This window comes from Prionailurus bengalensis, chromosome D2 (assembly GCF_016509475.1).
Source record: "Prionailurus bengalensis isolate Pbe53 chromosome D2, Fcat_Pben_1.1_paternal_pri, whole genome shotgun sequence".
Classification (NCBI taxonomy): domain Eukaryota; kingdom Metazoa; phylum Chordata; class Mammalia; order Carnivora; family Felidae; genus Prionailurus; species Prionailurus bengalensis.
Window position 1 is genome coordinate 54713321 of NC_057351.1, and position 13993 is coordinate 54727313.

Consider the following 13993-nt stretch of genomic DNA (forward strand, 5'->3'; position numbering starts at 1 on the left):
ACCCCCTGGCCAGACTTATTAACCATCAAAGAGAGAGAGAGAGGACCCAAATAAATAGAATCGTGAATGAAAGAGGAGGATCACAACCAACACCAGAGAAATACAATTATAATGCTCATATTATGAGCAATTATATGCGAACAAATTTGGCAATCTGGAAGAAATGGATAAATGCCTAGAAACATATAAACTACCTGAAACAAAACTAAAACAGGAAGAAATAGAAAATTTGAACAGACTCATAACCAGCAAAGAAATTGAATTAGTAATCAAAAATCTCCCAACAAACAAGTCTGGGGCTGGATGGCTTCCCAGGGGAATTCTATCAAACATCTAAAGAAGAATTAATACCTATTCTTCTGAAACGATTCCAAAAAATAGAAACAGAAGGAAAACTTCCAAATTCATTCTATAAGGCCAACATTACCTTGATTCCAAAACCAGACAAAGACCTTAATAAAAAGGAGAATTACAGGCCAATATCCTGATGAACATGGATGCCAAAATTCTCAAGGTACTAGCAAATCGAATCCAACGGTACATTAAAAGAATTATTCACCACAATCAAGTGGGATTTATTCCTGGGCTGTAGGGGTGGTTCAATATTCACAAATCAACGTGATATATCACATTAGTAAAAGAGAGCATAAGAACCATATGATCCTCTCAGTAGATGAAGAAAAAGCATTTGATAAATATAGCAAAGTAGGGATAGAAGGAACAGACTTTAATATCATAAAGGTCATATACAAAAGACCTACAGCTAATATCCTCAATGGAGAAAAACCGAGAGCTTTCCCCCTAAGGTCAGGAACACAGCAGGAATGCCTGCTCTCATCACTGTTGTTCAACGTAGTACTGGAAGTCCTAGCCTCAGCAATTAGACAATAAAAAGAAATAAAAGGCATCCAAATTGGCAAGGAAAAAGCCAAACTTTCACTCTTCACAGATGACATGATACTCTATGTGGAAAACCTGAAAGACTCCACCAAAAAATTGCCAGAACTGATACATGAATTCAGCAAAGTCACAAGATATAAAATCAATGTTCAGAAATCTGTGGTATTTCTATACACCAATAATGAAGCAGCAGAAAAAGAAATCAATGAATCAATCCCATTTAAAATTGCCTCAAAAGTCATAAGATACCTAGGAATAAACTTAACCAAAGAGGTAAAAGATCTGTACTCTGAAAACTATAGAACACTTATGAAAGAAACTGAAGAAGGCACAAAAATAGAAAAACATTCCATGCTCATGAATTAGAAAAAATATTGCTAAAATGTTCACACTGCCCAAATCAATCTACACATTCAATGCAATCCCTATCAAAATAACACCAGCATTTTTCACAGAGATAGAACAAACAATTCTAAAATTTGTATGGAGCCAGAAAAGACTTCAAATAGCCAAAGAAAAACAAAGCGGGAGGCATCACAATTCCAGACTTCAAGCTGTATTACAAAGCTGTAATCATCAAGACAGTGTGGTACTGGCACAAAAACAGACACGTAGGTCAATGAAACAAAGAAAGAACCCAGAAATGGACCCACAACTATATGGTCAACTAGTCTTTGACAAATCAGGAAGAAATACTCAATGAAAAAAAGACAGTCTCTTTAACAAACGGTGTTGGGAAAACTGGGCAGTGACATGCGGAAGAATGAAACTGGACCACTTTCTTAACCACACACAAAAACAGATTCAGTGGAATACTACTTGGCAATGAGAAGGAATGAAATATGGCCTTTTCTAGCAACGTGGATGAAACTGGAGAGTGTTATGCTAAGTGGAATAAGTCATACAGAGAAAGAGAGATACCATATGTTTTCACTCTTATGTGGATCCTGAGAAACTTAACAGAAGACCGTGGGGGAGGAGAAGGGGGAAAAAAAAGTTAGAGAGGGAGGGAGGCAAACCATAAGAGACTCTTAAAAACGGAGAATAAACTGAGGGTTGATGGGCGGTGGGAGGGAGGGGAAAGTGGGTGATGGGCATTGAGGAGGGCACCTGTTGGGATGAGCACTGGGTGTTGTATGGAAGCCAACTTGACAATAAATTTCATATTTAAAAAAATAAAATAAAATGCATTCAAAATGGAGGAAAGTCCTAAATGTGAGACAGGAAACCATCAAAATCCTAGAGAACACAGGCAGCAACCTCTTTGACTTTGGCTGTAGCAACTTTTTACTAAACACATCTCCAGAGGCAAGGAAAACAAAAGCAAAAATGAACTATTGGGACCTCATCAAGATAAAAAGCTTCTGCACAGTGAAGGAAATAATCAACAAAACTAAAGGGCAACCTACGGAATGAGAGAAGATATTTGCAAATGACATATCAATAAGGGGCTAGTATCCAAAATATATAAAGAACTTACCAAACTTGACACCCCAAAAAGAAATGATCCATTGAAGAAATGGGCAGAAGACATGAAAAGACATTTCTCCAAAGAAGATATATAAATGGCTGACACATGAAAAGATGCTCAACATCACTCATCATCAGGGAAATATAGATCAAAACCACAATGAGGTACCACCTCACACCTGTCAGAATGGCTAAAACGGACAACTCAGGAAACAACAGATGTTGATGAGGATGCAGAATAAGGGGAACCCTCTAGCACTGTTTGTGGGAATGCAAACTGGTGCAGCCACTTTGGAAAACAGTATGGAGTTTCCTCAAAAAGTTAAAAATAGAACTACTCTATGATCCAACAATCACACTACTAGGTATTTACCTAAAGGATACAAAAATACTGATTTGAAGGGACCCATGCACCCCAATGTTTATAGCAGCACTATCAATAATAGCCAAATTATGGAGAGAGCCCAAATGTTCATCAACTGATGAATGGATAAAGAAGATGTGGTATATATATATACAATGGAATATTACCCAGCCATCAAAAGGAATGAAATCTTGCCATTTGTAACAACATGGATGGAACTAGAGTGTATCTTGCTAAGTGAAATAAGTCAGCCAGATAAAGATAAATACCATGATTTCACTCATATGTAGAATTTAAGCAAAACAGATGAATATGGAGGAAGGGAAGGAAAAATTAAAAAAAGATAAAAACAGAGAAGGGGGCAAACCATAAGACTCTTAACTATAGAGAACAAACTGAGTTTGCTGGAGGGGAGGTGGGTTGGGGGATGGGCTAAATGGGGGATGGGTGTTAAGGAGGGCACTTGTGATGAGCACTGGGTGTTATATGTAAGTAATGAATCACTAAATTCTACTTCTGAAACCAGTACTATACTAGATGTTAAGTAACTTGAATTTAAATAAAATCTTTAAAGAAAAAGAAGTAAAACTCTATAGTGGTCACTAATTTAGTAGTTTATATGAAGAAAAATGTCTTATGGTATAATTGCATTTAGACACAAATTCTCATGCTAGAGAGGCAACGTAGAAAAAGCATGAAGTAGGAATCAGAAAATCCTATCTGCTCTCTGCTTTGTTATTTATTCGTTAATTCAACCATCTATCAAACATTTATCGACAGCCTACTCTGTAGAGCAACTTTATTACGTGCTGGGGAGCATGGTAGCAAAAAAGAGAGACCCCCTCCCTGCTTTCTCTCTTTGTGTGAACATGAGCAGATGGCATAACTTTTCCTCCTCTCTAACCTTGGTTAGACTAGATGTCTGTGATCTGTTTTCAGACCTAAAATGCTAAGGTTTGTGACAGCCATGTGGAGGGAGAATTTGCCCAAGGAGCGAGCCTTGGGCCTTGAGTACTTAACCTTCCTCTGGGAGAATTAGGTCTTGTCCTGATTTCAAAATAACATAAATACACAATTTGAAAATGTTTTGGTCAGCCTCTTATCTGCATTTGACTCATCTTGGCAAAGCCTGGGTGTGGCAGTTCATGCTGCGAAGACTTCAGAGGTGGGACGTTAAAGTTTGGAAAAGGTGGACGACTTGCATCAGTACAGCTGGATAGCGGTTCCCAGCCTCCTCTGCCTTCCCACCAATAATGTGGCTTCTCCTGCCACAGTGACTTTTCCTGCCACAGCATCCATCCGTGACAGGACTGTTGCTCTTGTGGTCTAATGAGCCTGGAAAAGGGATTGCTCTTCAGCCGACCAGAGGTAATCAGCTTTATGGGGCAGGAAGAACTGTTCTTGAGTTCTTCTAGTTTTTCTAGTGGGTATCAGGTAACAAGCTTCTAGTTATCTGGCTTCAAAACTGCAATAAGTAAATAGCTTTTTTGCTTGCAGCCAAGATAACATTTCTCGAGAGAAAAAAATGGATTTCTGTAACAAAATGAGAGGGAGAGCGAGACACTTGAACATACATAGCTTTAAGAATACGAAAAATGACCACCCCAACCCGGTCAAATCTTCGTGTGCTTTAGGGAAATGAGCAGCGGGACTCAGCCAATCTATTCTTTCCAGTCAATGAAAGAGACATAGGGTTTGAAGTTCCTTCCGAAACGGGGCCGGCTAATTTAGCCCCTCCCACAAGCCCGAGGGTCTGTTATATCTCAGTTCCTTGAGTACCTCTCTCACTGAGACCGACCACAGCAAGCAGAAGCTGAAAAAAATAAAGAGCAAAGAGGAAGAAAACAAAAGCTGCCAATTATGGAAGATAGAAAGGGTAAGAGCAAATTGATTTGATCTGAATCCTTAAGAACAAACCAAAGGAAAAAAAAAAAAAAGAAGGAAAAAAAACCCAAAAACCCAGACCAAAAGCAAGTACTTGAAAGAGCAAGAGGCATAAATCCCCAAATGAACTTTCCCACCCTCTCGTTCAGAGAGGAGGCAGAGAAAGAACTTTGGGAAACTTTTTAGGAAGCAAAGCCCCGGGGTTTTAGTGAAGGGTGGCTCTTGAGTAAGCTGGAGGGGCTCATGAATATTCATGATCAATTTGCATTCAACTCTAGTGTTTTAGCGGCAAATGACTCCTTCCATCCCTTTGCGGTTTTAAGAAGCAGCTGCCTCATTTATAGTCCAGAGTCATCTTGCTTCGGGTCTGTACCTCAGCGAGTTTGCTTGAAGATGCTGGGCTCTGTGTGTAGGAGATTTGTTTTGTTCTCAAGTTTCCTGCGTGCTTTCCTGTTGTTAAATTAGCCAAGGGTTCTCTGCCAGGAGTTAGATAGAGAAGTTAATGTGGCAAGAGGCTGTCACAACAGGACCTCACAGTATGTCTTAAAAAAGACGAACCGCTTCTTGGGATGTGTGTATATGTATGGTGTGTGTCTGGGTGGGGGTGGAGTGAAGGAGTGGAGGGGTGAACAGTTTTATCTTAAAAAAGCAAGGCATATCTGGGTGACTATATTTAGATTTTGTCTAAAAACTGTAAGAGCAGCCTAGTTTGCACAGATGGTGTGCGCTCTCTTTTACCTCTTTTGGGCATTTTCTGCCACGATGGAGAGCCAGCTGCTTGCCAGCCCATGGGAGTCAGGGAGAGTCTCCACAGCAGTGTGGTTGTGTAGGGTTGCAAACCTTCTTCTTCATCTCTAATTTCTGATAGCCCCACACGTTTTTATCACATAGAATGCAGAGCAATGGGATGAGTAGTCAACGTGTTCTTAATGATAGTGATAAAAGCTATTAATGTTTACTAAGTCTTTACTCTGCGCCGGGAGCTATTCTAAACACATTACCTGTATTATTTATTCCTCACATCAACTTAAGAGGTGAGTGCTATCATTATCATTCCCATTTTCCACATGGTGGTGATATAATGAGAGTGTTGCTTGCCTTGGGATCACACTGTTAGTGAATGGGGAATTTAGATACAGGTCTTTGGACTCAGGGTCTATAGGCTTTTTTTCTATACTCTCACTGTTACACCTCCTGAAGGCTCTGGCTACTACGGCCACATGTGGTTGATTCGGAGTCTGCAGAGCTTTGAGCTGCTGGGAGAAATGATACTGATGAAATCTCAAGTCTGAGAAGGAATCTGTGCTTTGCTATCAATTCACATACATTTTCTCACTTGGTGCTCATGGCCATTCTCTATGATAGACCCCCAGGTATAGTTAATTTTACCCTTTTACAAAAGGAAGAGAGTGGGACCAGGAGGGGTTATGTGACAGTAATCACACAGCTAGTTTTTCCAAGTCCAGACCAGAAATACCCTCCCTCTGGTTTCCCTTCTAACCTGCAGAGTGAGCCCAGTCATCTCTGAACTTCGGTCCCCACCCCCAGCCACTTTCAGTTCCCCAAGTGACCTTGTTTCTTTCCGCCCTCTCAGACTGTTACATGGCACTCGCTTCTGCCTTGAAGGCCTAGCTGGCCTTCTCCTTCCCCTTCAGTCTGGAGCCCCACTGCCTAGATTTGAATCCCAGCTCCACCATTTACTAACTGAGTGCCTTGGTTTCTTCATCTATACAATGAAGAGAATAATAATATCTACCTCATAGCGTTATTATAAAGACTAATTGAGGAATTTATGCAAAATTCTCAGAACAGGATCTGACGTATAGAGTATGTGTTCAGTAAATGTGAGCTGTTGCAATCATTCTTTCAAGCTTTATCTTGGTTACCAACTGCCACTTCATGCCTTCTCCTTCCCTTGAGCCTTAGAATAACCCCTGACTTGGATGTTTCTACACCTCCACTGCTTACGCCTAAGCTGGTGCTCATGATACTCATCCACATTGCTGTCCTCTGCATTTCCTCCCCCTTACCCTGATTATAATTTCTTTATTCACCTTTGGATTGGCAGTGTCTAGTACAATGTTTAGCACATAATAGGAACTCAACAAATATTAGGCAAACTAAGTATTATTTTTTTAGCTGATGTTTATCCAAGAATCAGAAGGCTAGTTTAAAAGGGGACCTATGACTCTTTTCTGATTATTGTGGTGCATGGCACCATGAGCAACAAAGTCTCCCGTGACACCCTGTATGAGGCGGTGCGGGAAGTCCTGCCCAGGAACCAGCCAGCACAAGCACCAGGAGTTTTGGGAGATGGTGGAGCTGCAGGTCAGCTTGAAGAACTATAACCCTCTGAAGGACAAATTCTTCTTGGGCAACATCAGGCTTACGTCCACTCCCTGCCCCACGTTCTCTGTATGTGTTTTAGGGGACCAGCAGCACTGTAATGAGGCCAAGGCTATGGTTATTCCCCACATGGACATTGAGGCATTGAAGAAACTCAACAAGAATAAAAAATTAGTCAAGAAGCTGGCCAAGAAGTATAATGCCTTTTTTGCTTTAGAATCTCTGAGCAAGCAGATCCCACAAATCCTGGGTCCAGGCCTGACTAAGCCTGGCAAGTTCCCTTCCTTGCTGGCCTACAATGAGAACATAGTGGTCAAAGTAGATGAAGTGAAGTTGGCCACATGAAGACGACAGATGATGAGCTTGTGAACAACATTAACTTAGCTGTCAATTTCCTGGTGTCATTGCTCAAGAAGAATTGGCAGAACCTCCTAGCTTTGATACTTCAAGAATACCATGGGCAAGCCCCAGTACCTGTACTAAGGCACAGTTTAATAAACCCTAGTGCTGCCAAAATAAGTAAGTAAATAAAAAAATAAATGAGAAATAAAAGGGGACCTATGAGTTTTCAGTAGAGTTCCCGCTGGTACATACCGCTCTTTTATTCACTCTATTAAGATACCCCCTAAGTGAATGCGCCGAGAAACAAGATGCATCCCTTCTAGGAGGCTGATCATCAGAGCTGATGTGGCCCCATGCCAGGGTACCCAGGTTGGCCAGTCCAGCTCTGGCAGAACTTTAGCCCCCACTCCCCATTCAGCCAGGAGCCAAACTGGAGATTTCAGATGCCTCATAGCACAACCTCACTATCTCTGAACAGAGCATCTGGTTCCAGAAATAGTGCCTCCCCAGCCCCTTTTAATAGCAACCTTATAGTCCGAGACAATGTGTTCTGGTAATAGAAGAAAAACATACACTGCAGAGGTTGGCCCTGAGTAAAATCATAAAGTACGTTAAACTTGTTTCCAGCACCCTCCCTTTCCTCTTCCTGGCATGCCTTCAAAGCAATTTGACAAATATTATTGTGTGTCTACCATTTGTAAGTCCCCATGCCAGATGGGTGAGATGTAAACAGTTTGCTCACAGTCTAGTGAAGGAAGACAGACATATATACAACCAACTCTAACTGAAACCAGACTCTGTGAAGTGTTAATAATAAGAGCTAACATTGATTACTATGTACCAGGCACTGTAATTTTTATATGCATTGTGTCATAGAATCTTCACAACAAACCTGTGATATTGGTTTCTGCATCTCATAGCTGAGGAGGGAAGTCACTTGGCCAAGGGCCCAGAGATAGTATAGGAAGAGGGAACATTTATTTTATTCAAGTGTAATTAACATGTGGAGTTATATTAGTTTATATTAGTTATATTAGTTTTATTGATTCAACAATTCTATACATTACTTGGTGCTCATGATGATAAATGTACTCTTAATCCCCTTTACCTAGTTCATCCCCCGCTCTGGAAACTACCAGTTTGTTCTCTGAATTTAAGAGTCTATTTTTGTTTTTCCCTCTTTGTTTGTTTTGTTTCTTAAAATCCACACGAGGGGCACCTGGGTGGCGCAGTCGGTTAAGCGTCCGACTTCAGCCAGGTCACGATCTCGCGGTCCGTGAGTTCGAGCCCCGCGTCGGGCTCTGGGCTGATGGCTCAGAGCTTGGAGCCTGTTTCTGATTCTGTGTCTCCCTCTCTCTCTGCCCCTCGCCCGTTCATGCTCTGTCTCTCTCTGTCCCAAAAATAAAATAAACGTTGAAAAAAAAAATTTAAAATCCACACGAATGAAATCCTATGGTATTTGTTTTTCTCTGACTGACTTATTTCGCTTAGCATTATACCCTCTAGATCCATCTATGTTGTTGCAAATGGCAAGATCTCAGTCTTTATTCTTTTTATGGCTGATTAATATTCCATTGAATATATATAATGCCTCTTCTTTCTTTATTTCATTTTTTTAAGTAAGCTCCATGCCCAACATGGGTCTTGAACTCACAACCCTGAGATCAAGAGTTGTGTGTTCCACTGACTGAGCCAGCCAGGTGCCCCTACCATCTCTTCTTTATTCATTCATCTATTGATGGATGCTTGGGTTGCTTCCATATCTTGGCTCTTGTAAATAATGCTGCAATAAACATAAGGGTGCATATATATATTTTTTTCAACGTTTATTTATTTTGGGGACAGAGAGAGGGAGAAGGAGAGGGAGAAAGGGAAGGGCAGAGAGAGGGAGAGGGAGAATCCCTAGTAGGCTCTGCACTGTCAGCGTGGAGCACAATGCCGGGCTCAAACTCACGAACCTTGAGATTATGACCTGAGCCAAAATCAAGAGTTGGACACTCAACTGAGTGAGCCACCCAGGTGTCCCTGGTGCACATACTTTTAAAATTAGTGTTTTCATTTTCCTTGGGTAAATACCCAGTAGTGGAATTACTAGATGATATGGTAGTTCTATTTTTATTTTTTGAGGAAGCTCCATACTGGTTTCCACAGTGGCTGCACCAGCTTGCATTCCCACCAACAGTGCATGAGGATTCATTTTTCTCCACATCCTCACCAACACTTATTATTTCATATGTTTTTGATTTTAGCTAATCTGACAGGTGTGAGGTGATATCTCATTGTGGTGTGATTTGCATTTCTCTGATGATGAGTGATGTTGAGCATCTTTTCGTGTATCTGTTGGCAATCTGTATGTCTTTCTTGAAAAAATGTCTGTTCATGTCTCCTGTCCATTTTTCAATTGGATTATTTTGTTTGTTTGTTTGTTTGTTTGTTTTGGTGTTGAGTTGTATAAATTCTTTATATATTTTGGATATTAACCCCTTGTCAGATGTGTCATTTGCAAACATCTTCTCCCATTCAGTAGGTTGCCTTTTTGTTTTCTTGATGGTTTCCTTTGTTGTACAAAAGCTTTTTATTTTGGTGTAATATCAATAGTTTGATTTTGTTTTTGTTTCCTTTGCCAGAGGAGACTTTGAGTCACAGATTACCTATGTCATTGCAGGATCATGGGAAATGTCATTCATTCATTCGTTCGTTCATTCATTCAGCCAGGGGCCATTTATGTCTTCAATAAATGAAGGGTTTATTCGTTTATTCAATACATGGCCTAGAACAGGAAGCTAACCTCTAATTTGCCATACAAGAAAGAAGTCTGAATTTATCGCACACAAACTATTATTACTAAAAAGGCCCTGTGAAGAGTTTCTAAATATTGCCCACTTTTTCTCCATGGCTCCAAGTCTCCCTGCTTTTATTCCCTGTCTCCAACCTGAGAAGTACTGGAGAAGTATTGTCTCTAGAACCCTTTCCTGGATGTTTGGAGTACCATGGAGTAGGGGTAGCAGGGACTCAGGGCTCTGAGACTGGGAATAGTGTGCCTGGGGCATTGTACCCACTCTGCAGAAGTGAGGTGGGAATGATTCTAGGTGCAAAGGGGGGAAGTGGGTGCAGAGAGGACCAGTGGAATTTCTTTAGTTTGGAAAATTGAGGGAATTATGAGGAAAAAAGAAGCTGTTGGAGAAAAGAAGGCAGAGGAGAGTTTGTGTAACATGCTTCCATCCTGTTGTGTTTGTGCTAGAATATCAACATGACTTTAGAGACCCAGGAACAATGGCAGTACATGTCCTTCATAAAGAAGTGTTTCCTTTTGATTCATAGAAGGTATGTGGACAATTCTTTATGACCGCGACAGTGTAAGTAATATGGCACATGCCCGTTAAAGAAAACATGAAAATACAGATTAGGGGAGAAAAGAAAAACAATCATTCCCGACAATATCTTGGTGTATTTCCTTGCAGTTCCTTTTACTATGCCTGTGTTGTTTTTCTTTTTGCATTTTCTTGGCTAGGATCTTGAAAAATTATGAGATGGCATTATGATTGTTAGGCTGTACATACAGTTTTAAAGCCTGGATTTTAGCATAGCAGTGAAGCACGAACATTTTATCTTAGCCTTGCTCTGTTATCACAATTTTTATGGTCCCATAATTTAATAATTCTCCTGTTATTGAACATTTAGGTTGTTACCATTTCCAATAAACGTCTTTATGCATAAAGTTTTTCCATACGTAGGGTTGCATGCTAGGATAGATAGAGTCCCAGAAGTAGAAATACTAGATTAAAACTTGTAAATAGTTTTTAAAGTTCTTGATTACTGTTGCCAAGTTGCTTTCTGTAAGGGTGGACATTTCATGCTTCCACAAGCAGCTCCTGTTTTGTTGCATCCCTGACAGCTTTGGTGTTGTTTTAAAAAATAATCTTATCTACTTTTATGTTATTTTAATTTGTGTTTTTTTAATTTTGTTATTAATTTTGAGAGAGACAGAGAGAGCATGAGCAGGGGAGGGGCAGAGAGAGAGAGAGTCCCAAGCAAGCTCTGCACTGGCAATGCAGAGCCCAACATCGGGCTCAAACTCATGAAACTGTCAGATTGTGACCTGAGCCAAAATCAAGAGTAGGATGCTCAACCTACTGAGCCACCCAGGCACCCCAAATTAGTATTTCTTTAATTACCAGTAAATTCAGTGTTTTTTAACATAATGTCCTTCTTCTTTTGTATACTGTTTATATCCTTTGCCCTTTTATTACTTATTTGGATTTTATGTTTTCAATTTAATTTATGTGAGCTCTTCATCAAATAAAGATATTCAAGTTTTTCTGCTATATTCACAACAGTTTTTCTGAGTCTTCCCTTAGTGTTTTTTTTGTACAAAGACTTATAGCTATAAATAGATCCAATACACTTTTATCAGTGGTGCTGTGGTTTTCAAAATAGTTTGATACTGCATTTTTATGGTCTCTTTAACCCAGAATAATATATATTAAGTTCCAAGTGATTGTTATTTTTGTTTAAACTATTAATTTTAATTAAAATTTCATTTTATTTCACAATGGATAGAGAATATGGCTTTATAATTTCTGAGGTTTCTTTGTACTTAAGCATGTAGTGAATTTTTTGTGAATGCTTATAAAGGAGATATATTCTGCTTTTAAGACATAAGGGTGGGTATTTAAAAATCTATCCAGTCATTTCAATCATATGGTAACCCCTCCCCAAGCATAATTTTCTCCTATGTGAAATGATAGTCAATATCCATTATTTTCGGTTCTGGTGGGGAAATGCGACCTGAGTCATTTTTATTGTGGCTTGTTAGAAAAGTAGGGGCATGATGAAAAGTTGGGAGTACGGAGGGAAGGTCAAGAAGATGCAGAGAAGGAGTAATTCAGTGTTGGGAAAGAGACAAGAAGGTGAGAGGAAGTTCTCAGGTGACACCTGAAGCAGCTGAGCCTCGTATGGCTAAGTATGCAGTGGCTGTGAGTGAGAATTACCCGGCCTCTCTGTTTCATGTAACCATGGCAGGTTCCAGGAGGCCAGAGCCAGGATGTGGGACTGTTTGGCAGGATTTAAGAGGTGGGGTCAGAATCACTGAACCATAAAACTGAAACAGTATCGCTTAAGTGGATAAAGACTCAGACACATGCACAAAAAGACATCTGAAGTGATGCGTCATCAGTAAAATAATTTTTTAGGCTTCGTGCTCAAAAGACAGGGTAGATAGGACCCGAACAACCCTTGTTTCCAGTGAACAGGGTTAGTTAACAGAAATTAATAGCGCAGTACTCATATTTTCTAATTTCAGCTATGTAAAAACGTTGTTGGTACCATCTTTTGCTTAATGTCTTCTTTTAAATATTTTTTTAATTTTTTTTTCAACGTTTATTTATTTTTGGGACAGAGACAGAGCATGAACGGGGGAGGGGCAGAGAGAGAGGGAGACACAGAATCGGAAACAGGCTCCAGGCTCTGAGCCATCAGCCCAGAGCCTGACGCGGGGCTCAAACTCACGGACCGCAAGATCGTGACCTGGCTGAAGTCGGACGCTTAACCGACTGCGCCACCCAGGCGCCCCTAAATATTTTTTTAAATTAATTTATTTGGAGAGACAGAGAGAGTGCACGGGAGGGGCAGAGAGAGAGAGAGGGAGAGAGAGAGAGGATCCTGCTGTCATTGTGGAGCCTGTCACAATTGTGGGGCCTGCTGTCATTGTGGGGCTCGATCCCACGAACCATGAGATCATGACCTGAGCCAAAATCGAGTCAGATGCTTCACTGACTGAGTCACCCAGGAGCCCCTATGTTTTCTTTTTATTGCTTTCTTTTGGTGAGTTGAGAAATAGATTTTTTCATAGAAATAGAGCTTTTCCCCATAGATTTACTTTCTTTTTCTTCTTTTTTGGTCAATATAGTAACCGAAGTAGGCTGCAAAGATTATAGCTCCTAATCTTTAGAATTCATGCATGTCCTATTGAAAAAGAGTCTTCACAGATGTGATTAAATTAAGGATCTTTAACTGGGGAGAGTATCCTGGATTAGCCAGGCGGGCCCTAAATGCAACCAATATCCTTATAAGAGGGAGGGAGTGGGGGATTTGTCACAGAAGGCAATGTAACCACTGAAGCAAGATGCTGTGCCTCTGGCTTTGAATGTGGGGGAGAGGGCCACTAGCCAAGGAACGCATGGAATGGAGTTTAGAAGATGGAAAAGGAAGAACGGCTCTGCCAACACCCTGATTTCAGCCCAATGAAGCTGATTTCAGACTTTGGACCTGTGAAACTGTGAGAGAGTAAATGTGTATTTTGCTTTAAGCCACCAAGTTGGTGATAATTTCTTATGGCAGCCGTAGGAAACGAATACAGTAAGTTTTTAATGCGTGGAAGTAGTGGTGACTTTAGTTAGTTAACCTACAGGTTCCGTGTGTATTGGGCCACCTGCTGTTCTAGTCACCTTACAGCTGTTAACTCAGTTCTCAAACAAGTTTTGGAGATCAGTACTGTTTACTGTCCCTGTCTTACAAACGAGAGACTGAAGAAGTGAGTTAGCAAAAGTCTCTCCATTGGTCAGTGTTGAAGTTGAGATTTGAACTCATAGTTGTTGATCTTACTATTATTTTGAGATGTAATTCACATACCACATAATTCACCCACTTAACATCCACTTTTCGGTGTTTTTTACTACGTTCACAGAA

General features: G+C 40.4%; 1 protein-coding gene and 1 pseudogene across 2 annotated transcripts in view; both read left to right on the forward strand.

Moving 5' to 3' along the window:
- The first annotated feature begins 4475 nt into the window (after positions 1 to 4475).
- ENTPD1 (ectonucleoside triphosphate diphosphohydrolase 1) overlaps positions 4476 to 13993 on the forward strand; it is a 96188-nt gene continuing 86670 nt past the window's right edge. The window contains exon 1 of one of the 2 annotated variants that reach the window (XM_043597098.1): positions 4476 to 4610. In XM_043597098.1, the coding sequence (XP_043453033.1) occupies positions 4595 to 4610 (16 nt within the window). In that variant the 5' untranslated portion in view covers positions 4476 to 4594. The remainder of the gene's footprint in view (positions 4611 to 13993) is intronic. The other variant, XM_043597100.1, reaches the window with a different exon arrangement.
- Positions 5277 to 7476, forward strand: LOC122493065 (annotated as a pseudogene).